We start from the raw sequence: 12213 nt of genomic DNA on the forward strand, positions 1-12213 counted from the left end.
TGGTTCTCCTATACATACTTTTCATATCCTGCAAATCACCAGAGAAAGAGAAAGAACAGTTCATCCAGGGAAAGCACAGTTTGAGGAGACAGATATGGAACAATAAATACATCTCGATTTTGTCATAAACTATGATCTTGAAGGTGTTGTTCGGTCATTTCAGCCATACGTGACTCTTCATGACCTCATTTGGAGTTTTCTTGTCAAAGATACCAAAGTGGTTTGCCACTTCCTTCTCTAGTTCATTTTACAGATGAGGAAACTGAGGCAAAGAGGGTTAAGTGACTTGTCCAGGGTCACACAGCTAATAAGTTTCTGAGGCTGAATTTGAACTCAGGTCTTTCTCACTCCAGGCCTGGTGCTGTATCCACCGTGCCACCTGGCTGCCCCAAACTTGAAGGTAATGGGAAGAAATGTGGATTTTACAGTGTTCCTTCTCTTTGGATGAGATGACATTGATGTAGAATAGATACCAAAAAGAGAGCTAGCCAGTCTAGGGCCAAGGAGGCTGTGGAATTAGCACAGCCAGGAGCAGATAGCTGAAAGCCCATGCTGTCAGCATGAGGTGAGACAGGCTTCCCGAGAAGTGAGCATCGTTGTCTTGTCCCACAGGTGCCCTGTCTACATCATCTCCCCTTCTGGCTCAGGATGAGGAATGCGTGATAGATCATCAGGGAATTTTTTTCTTTTTATTTGTGATATATAAATTGACAGGCCCTCCCATCAGTTCACTCCTGAAGTAAATTTCCTATATTAATAGAACCTTAATGCTAGAAGGGTCCCTAGAGACCAGCTCATTCTTTTGGAGTGGAATAACAAGCCCAAAGAGGCTGGGATGTGACCGCGGTCACAGCTGAGCGGCCAAGCTGGGACAATACCCAGGTTTCCAGCGTTCTGGTTCAGTGTGCTGTTCTCTACCTCTTTCAGCCTGAATTTTATTTTTGTCTCCAGAAGCCTGTCCCCACTCCTTCCCCCAATCAATATGCAGCTGGTTATTCACTTCCATTTTCATAGCCAAAGTCAATATTAGCTCCTGCAGAGATTTATTTTACTGAATCAATAAAGCTGCATGTGGTAGTACATATTTTAGCAGGGGCACTCCCACCCCTGAGAGTTAACTTGGCTTATTCAGTGGCCTCAGCTGATGATAGATACTAGAATAGAAGGAATTTAGGGCCCTTAGAGTAGATAGATTCCTAGAGGGGGCAATGAAGGAGGCAGAGGTGGGGGGGGGGGGGTCACTCCACACATAGTCCCAGCAGGGGGTTGCAGTGGAGTGGGGATGCTATTGCCTTTGCCTTCCTCCCAGTGTTCCTAAGGGGACTCAGAGCAAAGGCCAGACTAGATGATCTCTTTTTCAGCCTTTCCAGTGCTAGGAGTCCATGATCAGTACTGTGATCAGTCTCACCATGTGAACAGAGACGTAAACAACAGGCAGGTGTACCGTCTAGATGGGTTAAGCTTGAAGAAAGAAGTTAAAATCTGTACATTCTGTACTTCGAGTGAGTAAGTGCAGATTAGGAGGAGGCATCATGGGAGTTTTGTTTGTGTTTGGTGGAAGGAGAAGACACGCTTGCTGCCTTATTCCAGAGAGTCTAAGGAGGTTTCCTGAATGAAGTAAAATTTCATGAGCTGTTGAAATTTGAGGAGGCTGGCAGCTTATCTCTCTTAGAAGCAGGGGATGTGGGCTAGCATTCACTGCCACAAGCTGCACTTGATTATGTGGCTGCCACCTTGTTTTGAAATTCAAAATAGATTTTGTTTAATTTAGTAGATTTATAAAATTGTGCCTCATACTTCAAACAGGAGTACAAATTAAATTCATAATTTAAACATGAATATAGAGAAGAACAACCAGGAGCTATTAGGTCTAAGGACACTCATCAGATACTTGAAAGCTGTGCTAAAGGAACAGCTTCATTGGCCCAGTGTCCCCAGACTCCTGTGGAGGACTGTGCTTCAGCCTCCTGTTAGTTAGGTGGTCACAGTAAAGCTGGGGAGACCCTCCCCCAAGAATCAGTACTGTGGGCATGGCTGCGTTGTTTTATATGGAGCCCACAGTCGACCGTTTTCCCCATTTATTTGCATAATTCAGAAATGCTTTAGATCCCAAATTGTCTCAGGAATTACAACTCTATATTATTGGAGAACGAAATAATAATAGCAAAACAGCTAACATTTATACAGGATTTATTTTGTGGCCAGTACTATACAAAGCACTTTACAATTATTATCTCATGCTATTTTTATCCCCATTTTACAAATGAGGAAACTGAGGATAACACTGGTTAAGTGACTTGCCCAAGGTCACACAATTAGCATGGCCTGAGGCCATGTTTGAACTCAGGTCTTCCTGACTGCAGGCCTGGTGTTCCACCCCCTGCTCCACCTAGCTGCCCCAGTGAAGAACATCTGGCTTGATGTCAGTAATTCATCTCTTATCTGGTACCCTCTGAACTGAGAGTGCTTTGACCACAGCTGCTACCACCCAGAAAATGTCTCCCAGCTCCTAGACACTTAGCCTTCAGGAAACATTGATTGATAGGATTGGAATGGTTATTTTCTTGTCAGAGGGAAGCCTTGGCAGATTTATAAAGAGTAGTTCAAAAGCTCTGAACCTTAGTTAGCAAGTAACCCAAATGTCTAAAGTCCCACAAAGTAAATGAACTCTTTGCTCATAACTCACTGTCTTCTGTCCTCTCTTTCCTTTGCCTTCTCTCTGCCCCTTTTACCAGTTGTCTCTTTGATTGACTATAATGTGGAACTGTAAAAATAATTTTAGTTCTTTTTAATAATGTCACATGTTACCTGTTCTTAATTTTAAGAGAAAGTTAAGCTAAACCTTTTACATTTTCCTCTTTAAAAATAATAAAAATCTATTGCATTAAATTTGCTTTTTATTTGTTTGTGACCCTTTTTTTTTTCTTCCTTGGGTGTCAGTGATTTTTAATTGAAAAAAAATCCTTTTTACTGCTTCTATAGGAGACCCTGAAAAGAAAAAAGGGATCTGCAGAGAGAAAATAGGAGATAAGTGGACAAATAAAGGAATTTGGAAAGCTGTGAAATCCCTTTACTTAAGAGAGTTTGGGGAATATGGGAGACTCCCATCTGAACTAGGGGGGAGGTTATCCTATTTAGAGGAAAAAAAGAATATATGATGACTTCCCTTAAGTTCCTACCTTGCCTAATGACTCTCTGGGCCTATGACAGCCTCACAAAAACACCTTGAGCTTTATAAACACTTGCCAGCCCTTTGAGACCCATGTACTATAACTCCACTCATTCTTCCATACTGTATCCTTCCCACCCAACCATACTGTAACCTGAACTCTCCATGTCTCTAGTCTTCAAGCCTTCTCTTCAGACACATTTAGTGGTGTTTTCCTGAGCCCCCAGATATAGAGCCTCATGGAAAATTCTCAGTGGAGGCTAGGAGGAAAATTTTTAGAGATAACCCCATTATTCTGAGCCTGCTACCTGCTTTCCTAGACCCATCTAACTGTTTTCAGTCCTTGGTCCAGTGTTCCTCTGCAGGCCTCACTGCATATAAAAATGATTACTACTTTTATGGCAAACTATAGTGGGCTAAGCTCAGAGAGAATTTGGTCTCTTTTCCTCAGTTCTTAGAGGTGTGCTTGTCAGTAGAGGAGTCTAAATTTTCACATGTCAAAATTAGGTTCTCTGGAGCCTGTAGACCTGGAATCAAGCTGTGACTACTCTGTTTTAAATGATTATTACTACTATTGTTCCTTCTGCACCATCTCAACATCTTAATCCTGACCAGCTGGCTTCAAATATGTGACTTTTCAGAGCCAAGCAAAAAGTAACCCACTGCCCACTGCTGTTAAAAACCAGCTTTCACCCAGGGGTTCCTAGCCCTTTTTTGTGTCACAGACCTTTGGTAGGCTGATGAAGCTTAGGGACCCTTTCTCAGAATAATGTTTTTAAATGAATAAAGTACATAGGATTACAAAGGTCAATTATATTAAAATATGGTTATCAAAGTATTTTCTTAAAAAGATATTCCCAGGCACCCGGCTAAGAATGCCTGACTCAGAACAGGTGTCCCATTGATGGTGATGTTAAGAGCCTGTATACAGAGCAGCATAAAAGGAACCCAAGATGTTTTCCTGCAGACCATGAGTGCAGAAGTGCCCTGTTCTCTCATACAGTGTTTCCTTTTCCTGGTAGATTGCCTGTGCTGCAGTTGACTGTGCCAAAGATAAGAACCGGGATCTGTGTAAGCAGGAAGGGGTTGATGGTTACCCCACCTTCAACTACTACAACTATGGGAAAATGATCGAAAAATATAACGGAGATCGGACGGTGAGTATGTGGAAACTACCGCTAGGCCTAGACTAAGTTCTTCCCTAAGTTCTGCCGCTTCTGAGTCTCAGTTCTTGCCCTCTTCTTCTCTTCTTGGTCTTTCTGAGTTTCAAACCTAAGACCATTCAGTCTGGCAGTACCTGCTCCATTCCTTGATTTCTCTTCCTTTCCTTCTTCTCCTCCTAAACTCCATACTCAGCCCAATTCCATGGTTTCTTGCTGAGGAAAGCTTTCAACCACAGCTAGCTTCATTCCTGACTCAGGAAGTGACCATAATGGGTGTTGCGAGGCATGGGAATTTGTCAGATTTGTTGAGGAGGTTATATCCCAGATTACCTAAGAGAGTTCCATTGTGGAGAAAACAGATTGTACTCTAACAAGGCTGCATGAAAATAATATCTTCTCTCAGATTCAGTCTCTCTGTGGGTTGCTAAGTTGATTACAACAAAGTAATCATTAATCCTGACCTGGGCTTAAAATATCTTACACTTTTATATTTCTAGGTAATATAGATATAATACAAGTAGATAGATAGATATTAATTTTATGCCTTGTCAAATATTATTCCCCTTCTTATACTCTATGATTCAACCAAACTGACTTCTATTTCCCATGTATGACACTCCATCTCCTGTCTCTGTCCCTAGGTACTGTCCCTTCCAAATGCCTGGGTTGTACCCCCTCTTCGCCTTTACCTCATAGAGTGATTCTTTTCCTTTAGGACATAGCTACAGTAAGCCTTTCTGGAAACCCTCCTCTCTTCTAATTTCTAGTGTGTTCCCTTCCAAACAACCTTGTATTCAACAGTATATCTGTATTTATTCACTTTGTATTTCTGCTTATACATCTTTACATATGTACTAATAGTCTCCTCCATTAGAAGGTAAGTCCTTTTTGAGTATGGACTCTTCCATTCTTTGCATTTATATCACCAATGTCTAGGGCATAGTAGGCACTTAACAAAAATTTATTGATTGAATTCCAACTTTAATGTAATTTTTTTTAATGAACTGGTGAACTAAAATGTATTCCTTAGAGTTTCAGTTTGAGGGTTTGTAGCACCGATGCAATATTTACAGGACCCACGATCACATTAAAGACTGTGACTATAAATACACACTGCCACAAGTTCAGCACATTGACCACTTCCACCTATCCCAGCACTTTCTTTAATCTGAGTCCCCATGAAGGTGTGACAAATTCAGAGGAGCATCTGTAGGGCAGTTCTCACTTCTCTATTCTGTCTAACATCAAGTCCATTTTCTTGATACATTTTATATAGTTCATTAGTTGGGATACCATCAGTTTTCCCAAAAGCAACCCCCGCTCTCAGTAGAGCAATAAACAATTCTCTTCTTGTCAATCAATTCTGAATTTGAATCCACCGGTTACTTACTCTTCTCTCTAGAGGAAATTTATCATTTTCCCATTCTCCTAAGTCACTTAGCTGTGAAATCTTATCCAGCACTTCTGAAAGAGGGTGTCCTACTTCACCAATTAGAAGAGTCAGAAGTAGGTGCTTATAATCAGGAGGAGCTGTCTTCACCATGATATTTCTATGAGGAACTGCTAAGGGGATTTCATGATATGTATCTGCATCTCCAACCATGATAGCAGTTTTCATTACTTCTTTCAACTTTCTCATGCAGTCTAAGTGAGTACCAGGGTCTGTCTCCTCTAGGCCACATAGGATCAGCAGGATACATTCTATTGCATCCAGCAGCAGCTAAAGCTAATGGCTTGATCATATTGTTACCTCCTGCCACATGAAAGTCTCTAAAAGCTTGCAGGACAAAAGGGTTCTGGGAAATACTTATCAATTTCAAGCAGTCCACTCTCTCTGTCACTACCCCAGCCGCTCCCTTCATCACTGATTCTTGCCATCCAAGACACTAAGGATTCTCCCATCCTTTGGGTGAATCTGCTCAAAATATCAGTCATCTGTTGAGTGAGGTCCTCAAGTATCTCCTTGAAATACTGCTTGCCCTCCCTGACTCTCCTGCCTTCTCAGTATGGGGCAAGCTTCTGCCCTTGTAAAAGCCTCACCCTGAAACAATGTTATCGCTTTAACATTGGATCATTCTGTATAACACATGGACTTTCTTGGGAGTCGTCGTCATAGCAACTAGGCTCAGACTCTACCAAAGCTGTATGAACTTTCCTCCTATTACTTTTTTTCTTCTTTTTCTGAGCCAAATTTACAACAGTTCTCTCTGCTTCCAACTTAGACTCTCCAGTGCTCTCTTCTACCACCTGAGACCCAGCTTGCTCTTCTAAAGGAGGGCTCGAATTCTGGCACTTAGCCAGCTCTTATAACAGCTTGTCTCTGCTTTTACACACAATACGGTAGCCTATTAGTAAAACCCAGCCTCTTCTATTCACTGCCTCCAGCTCTCTCCCAGTTTTTATTGGTATTCTTTGCAAACATGTTTCTAAATCTCTAGGTTCTCCTTGCTGTAGCCTCTGTTCCCAGTTTTCACAGAGCCCTGTAGTTTTAGACCACTCCCTTGTTAGGAAGGCATAAGGCAAATCCTCCCATCCAAGGATAGCCATTTCTTCTTCTAAATCCCTTCTGCCTCTAACTAGAGGTCTGATATTTTGCCATCCCTTCTCGTGACCAAAGTACCACCAATGAAATATTTACAGTGCCCACAATCATAAAGACCGTGACTATAAATATCACATGACATTCAATGGCAAAATATACCAGATTCTCCAGGTAGAGAACAGAACTGAAGCATTTATTTAGACACCAGAAAACTGAGTCCCAAAATCAATAACCTGATTCCATCATAGTACCAAAGATATTAAGAAGCCATAATAATTCTGAGAGGCACAGCATCCTTCAGCCTTCCCACAAAACAATACAAGATCAATACCTACCCACAAACCTCTCTATCTCCTTACCTGAGTGTCCTTTCTCTCCTACCATCTGGCTAGCTCTGACTACCAGCTTCCTATGGGCTCTGCTTCCTTTCAGCAAACTCCTCCCACCATAGGCTTCATGTAACTACATTTAACCTATTAGGGGGCAGAATTTATCTTCACAGCAGGGAGGCTTCCTGTGGGCTCTGCTGTACCCTCCAGCAAATTCCTTCCATCACAGGCACCCTGTGATTACATTGAGCCTATTAGGGAGCAGAGTTTACTTTCAAAGCAGGGGAGGTCTTCCAACTCTCCCCTAGGTCTATTAAGGGGCAGGGAAGATCTTCACATTCCCATTCTCATTACAGGGTTGCAGAGAAAATATTAGTAAGTAAATCCCCTTCTGAGATCTGGCACCAGCCATGTTGGTGGCTTTGGAAGGCAACAGCCACCTCAGAATCTGAAACCTGTGGGTTTTCCCTTGGACCGAATTCTGCACATGGGGGGTGCTGAGAGCAACAGTTTGGGGGATTTGCCAATATCTTAAAAAGCCCGACCTTCCGGACACTCTTTTCTCCCGGTATCCAGTTGGCCGAAGAAGCTTTACTTCTTTCTTTTGTCTCTTTTGGGGAAAACAATGCTAGATTCATGGAACTTTTTGTTTCGCTGAACCCTTCCCTCCAAAAGATCCTCTATCCTTGGTCAGTCTCTCCAGCACCTATCAATCCTTCTCTTATGCCCCCTAGCATACTGGGCCACCAGGAGAAGGAGTAATCTGCCCGCTGCTGTCTCTTCAACACCATTTCCAGACCATCACTGTAACCCTAATTCTATAACCTTCCTCCTTTCCTTTTGAGGCAGTGGTTATCTGTAATGCCATCATGCTGCTAGATCCTTGTGTCTATAATATATCAGCTTCCAGGGACCTCTCTGTTCTTCCTAAAGAAGTTTAGTCCCAGCCTTTCCTAAATACTTCTGTTTCTGTCCTCATAATTAAAGACTTCAAAAATATGTTTGATATACCCCCTCAAACACTCTGGTCTCCCATTTCATCAGCCTCAACAACTTGCATGAACTAAATTTATTTCACTTTAGCTACCCACAGGGAGGAGCTTTGCCTTAGATCTCAGCATCATCCATAAGTGTGCTGCCTTCAACATTTTGAACTCCAGTATTTCCCTCTCTGGTCATGATCTCTTGCTCTTATATCTTTACTTCATTCCTCTTAAACTTGTTCTTCATCCTTATGGTGACCACCAGTCCATTCATCCCTCCCTGTTCTCCAAAACCATCATCCCTGTTCTAGCTTCACTTTCGTCCCTTCAGTCTTGACCGTATAGTTGGTCAGTTCAGCTTCTACCCTTGAATCTTGTCTCCTGTCCTAATTTTTATGCCTTCCATTCTTCAGATTTTGGTCACCCCACCAGCTCCCTTTTCCATGACTCAACACTACTGGAAGAAGTCACATAACTGAGCCAAGAAGTTGCATCACTAATTCATGTTATCTGATTTTAACTGACCTTCTATTACAAATATTTCTTTCGAGTACGAGTATTCCTCTTACTCTAATTCTCAGTATGTTATTCCCATTCTCAATTGACTCTTTCATATATAGAAATAAAGTGACTTTCAAACCATCTCTTCTCTTCTAGCCCCATAGAACATTCTCACTACTCTATTAACAGATTATCTTGCATCTTACTTTACTGAGACAATTAAATCCATATCTCAGGAATTCCTTCCTCTACTGTACTCCACATATCAAAACCCTTCTTTATTTTTACCTATCCTCTCCTTGTGAAAGAAGTGATTCTTTTCTTTATCAAGGCTAACCCCATGACTTGTGCCCTTAATTGTGCCTCCTCTGGTCTCTTCTGGAAGCTTGCCCCACAAATAATTCTCTTTTCTCTCCCTCATTTTTAGTCTTAATCTATAGGCCCTTTCCCCACTGCCTATATATATATATACACACACACCCTCTTCTTCTGGATACGACCCCCCCTTCCCTTAGCCTCTGTGGCACTGCTGCCTCATGATTTTCTTCTACCTATATGGTCACTCATTTTTAGTTCCCTTTGCTAATACATCTTTCTCCTAAGCATCTCTACACACACTGCTGCTGATTACATCTGTTTATGGGGGTCCAGTTTATCTCTCTGCTTATGACTCTGATATCTGATATCCAGTTCTCTTGAACTCTCCTGTCCTTCATTGCCAAAGATCTTGCCTTCTTTCTTCTGAACATCACTAAGCTGATGTCCCATCAGCATCTGGAACTCATTGTATTGAAAAAGGAACTGACAACACTTCCCCTAAAACCTGCCCCTCCTCTAAATTTCCTTCCCCAGGTGTCTTATTCATCCCTTTCTCCCCACTGTAGTGCCAATGCAATATTTACAGCACCCACAATCATGATAAAGGCTGTGACTATAAGTATCACATGATGTTCCATTGTAAAATATACCAAACCCTCCAGAGAGAGGATAGAACTGAAGCATTTATTTAGACACCAAAAAAACAAATCCCACAAGCAGTAAGCTGATTCCATCATAGTACCAAAGATATTCAGAAGCCACAATAATGCTGAGAGCCACAGCATCCTTCAGCCTTCCCACAAACCAATACAAGGTCAATATCTACTCATGAGACTGACTCCTTGCCTGAGATCCTTCTCTCTTCCCCACCATCTGGCTAGCTCTGACCATCTTCCTGTGGGCTCTGCTTCCCTTCAGCAAACTCCTCCCACCACAGGCTCCATGTGACTATATTTAGCTTATTAGAGAATAGAGTTTATCTTCACAGAAGGGAAGCTTCCTGTGGTCTCTGCTCCACCCTTTAGCAAATTCCCTCCATCACAGGCTCCATGTGATTACATTCAGCCTGTTAGGGGGAAGAGTTTACTTTCAAAGCAGGGGAGGTCTTCAGACTTCCCCCTATGTCTATTAAGGGGCAGGGAAGATCTTCAGATTCCCATTCTCATTACACCCACTTGTGGGATCCCAAGGTCCAGTAGGCCCTCACGACTTTTACCTGGATTTTGCCATTCCTGCTGACTGCTCCCCCTGCTTTCATACATGCACTGAGCCAGCATCTCTTTCTCACCCTGCCAGAGTCGTCATCCACAGGCACAGTCCCCACCATGTCACCCTCTTGTTGGAAAACCTTCAGTGCTTTTCTCTCGTTTCAGGGATAAAAATATCAAGTCTTTAACCTGCCATTTAGCCTTATTTCACATTGACTACTTCCCTTCACATACTCTTTGTTTCAGCCAAGCTAGACAGTGACTTATTCCCCAAACTCAAGAGTCCATCTGCGGCCTCCACACAAACTCAGCCATGCTTGGAGTGTGCTCCCTGCTGATCTCAGCTTCCCATCACCCTGATCTTCCAGCGAGGCACAGGGTAGCCACTGCTTCCTCTGTGACCTTTCCCAGTACTTTCAGTAGCTCCTGGCACATGTTGTCTTGTCATCAGAACCTCCAAACAGCCCTGCAACCTAGGCCCTCCATGCAGGGTGGCCATTTTTACAGATGCCTCGCTCAGAAAAGTTAGTGATTTGCTCATAGTCATGCAGCTTGTCTTTGGAAACTCTCCAAGGGCAGGGACTGAGCAGAACCAGCACCTGGGAAGTACTTAATACATCTTTCTTGAATTAGTCAAGGGAATAGTTTCCATTATTGACAGCTCTCAGATACCACCCTGGAAAGTGTGAAATGTGAGTGGAGAAGGGGCTCTTTGAAAACAAAAGGATGATGCTGGCAAAGTGAAACAGCTTGGTGGTACCCGGAGAAGCCTTTATTCCTTCAACCCCATCATGGGGGAAGGAGGTTGGATACCTATCAGGCGGTAACTGGTTTTTGGTCAAGGTCTAGGTCAGTCCTCGTGTGAGCTAGTTCTTTTTATTCTCTCCTGCAGCCATAGATTCCATACCTTACCTCATGGGAGAAACCCACCTCTAATACTAGAAAAAGAATACATTACACATGTCCTGGTTATGGAAGTTAAGACACATGTTCTTCACAAGTGGAACAGAAAATACCATAAGAATATACTTTAAGAGATGCTCTCTTCCTGGTGACGAGTTTGGTTTGAGAGTTCAGGACTGAACTGTTACCAACTCCGAAAGGCAAAGCTGAGGAAGGAATAGCACAAAATTGCAGCCAGCTGACTTTGTTGGGCTCTCCTTTGGATGCATAGGACATGACTGAAGCCACCTTCTTCGGCTCTCTCTGCTCTCTCAGTGGGGTGAGGGAAGAGGATGTCAGCAAAGAGGAGGAGACTTATGTGGCCCTTATCAGATAATGAAAAGACCCCTTTCCTGCCCTTCACCCCCTCCGCTCTCCACCTTCCTTTCCTCAACCCTTTTCTTTCTTTTAGGAGTCAGGGTTTGTCTCTTTTGTTCGTACTCTCCGAGAGCGAGACCATGAGCGACTTGGAAAAAAGAAAGATGAATTGTGATTTCTGCCTCAAAAGAAGCTTTTCCACTACACTGTGAACGATGCTGGCTTTGTTGTTCCTGAGTTTTCACACCTTCTGAAGACAAAGTTTTTTATAGCCACTCGTGGCCATTTTGTACAATTTTAAAATAAAGTTGAACCACTTGTTTGGGGATTTGGGGATTTTTTTGGGTGGGGGGTGGGAAAGGTGGGGATTGTTCAAGGATAGGCTTATTGCCATATTGAGCTCTGAGCTTGCATTTCCTCCTCTGTGAGGCAATGCCAGCAATACTCCTATGCAATATTTATATAGGTAGAGACTGTTTGAGGGCCAGGGTTGGTGGGAATAGTCTGTCCCCTCCAGCTTTTGAGGGGGTAGGGGCAGGGGAATAGAAGAAGTGAATGAGACTGAAAGACTTCATTTGGACATAGATTTTTCTAGGATTGGGAAATTGTCAGATGTTTGAAGGGAACAACATTATAATGCTCAGGGAAAACCAGAAAATGAAGTGAATGGAGACGTAAGTGTGGGCTCTTTGCAGATCTCCATAACTTCAGTTCTGATGTGTTGTACCTGCAATGTGTTT

At 42.8% G+C, this 12213-nt stretch overlaps 1 protein-coding gene across 1 annotated transcript in view; it reads left to right on the top strand.

The window, feature by feature from the left end:
* PDIA5 (protein disulfide isomerase family A member 5) overlaps window positions 1-11801 on the top strand; it is a 185858-nt gene extending 174057 nt beyond the window's left edge. Inside the window, exons 16-17 of the mRNA XM_069064939.1 lie at window positions 4192-4326; window positions 11568-11801. Coding sequence (XP_068921040.1) covers window positions 4192-4326; window positions 11568-11648 — 216 coding nt within the window. The 3' untranslated portion in view covers window positions 11649-11801. The remainder of the gene's footprint in view (window positions 1-4191; window positions 4327-11567) is intronic.
* Window positions 11802-12213: the final 412 nt, after the last annotated feature.

The sequence above is a fragment of the Petaurus breviceps genome, unplaced genomic scaffold (genome assembly GCF_028583685.1).
Source record: "Petaurus breviceps papuanus isolate PSGF00001 unplaced genomic scaffold, PetGlider_PUasm1.0 90654, whole genome shotgun sequence".
NCBI classification, from domain to species: domain Eukaryota; kingdom Metazoa; phylum Chordata; class Mammalia; order Diprotodontia; family Petauridae; genus Petaurus; species Petaurus breviceps.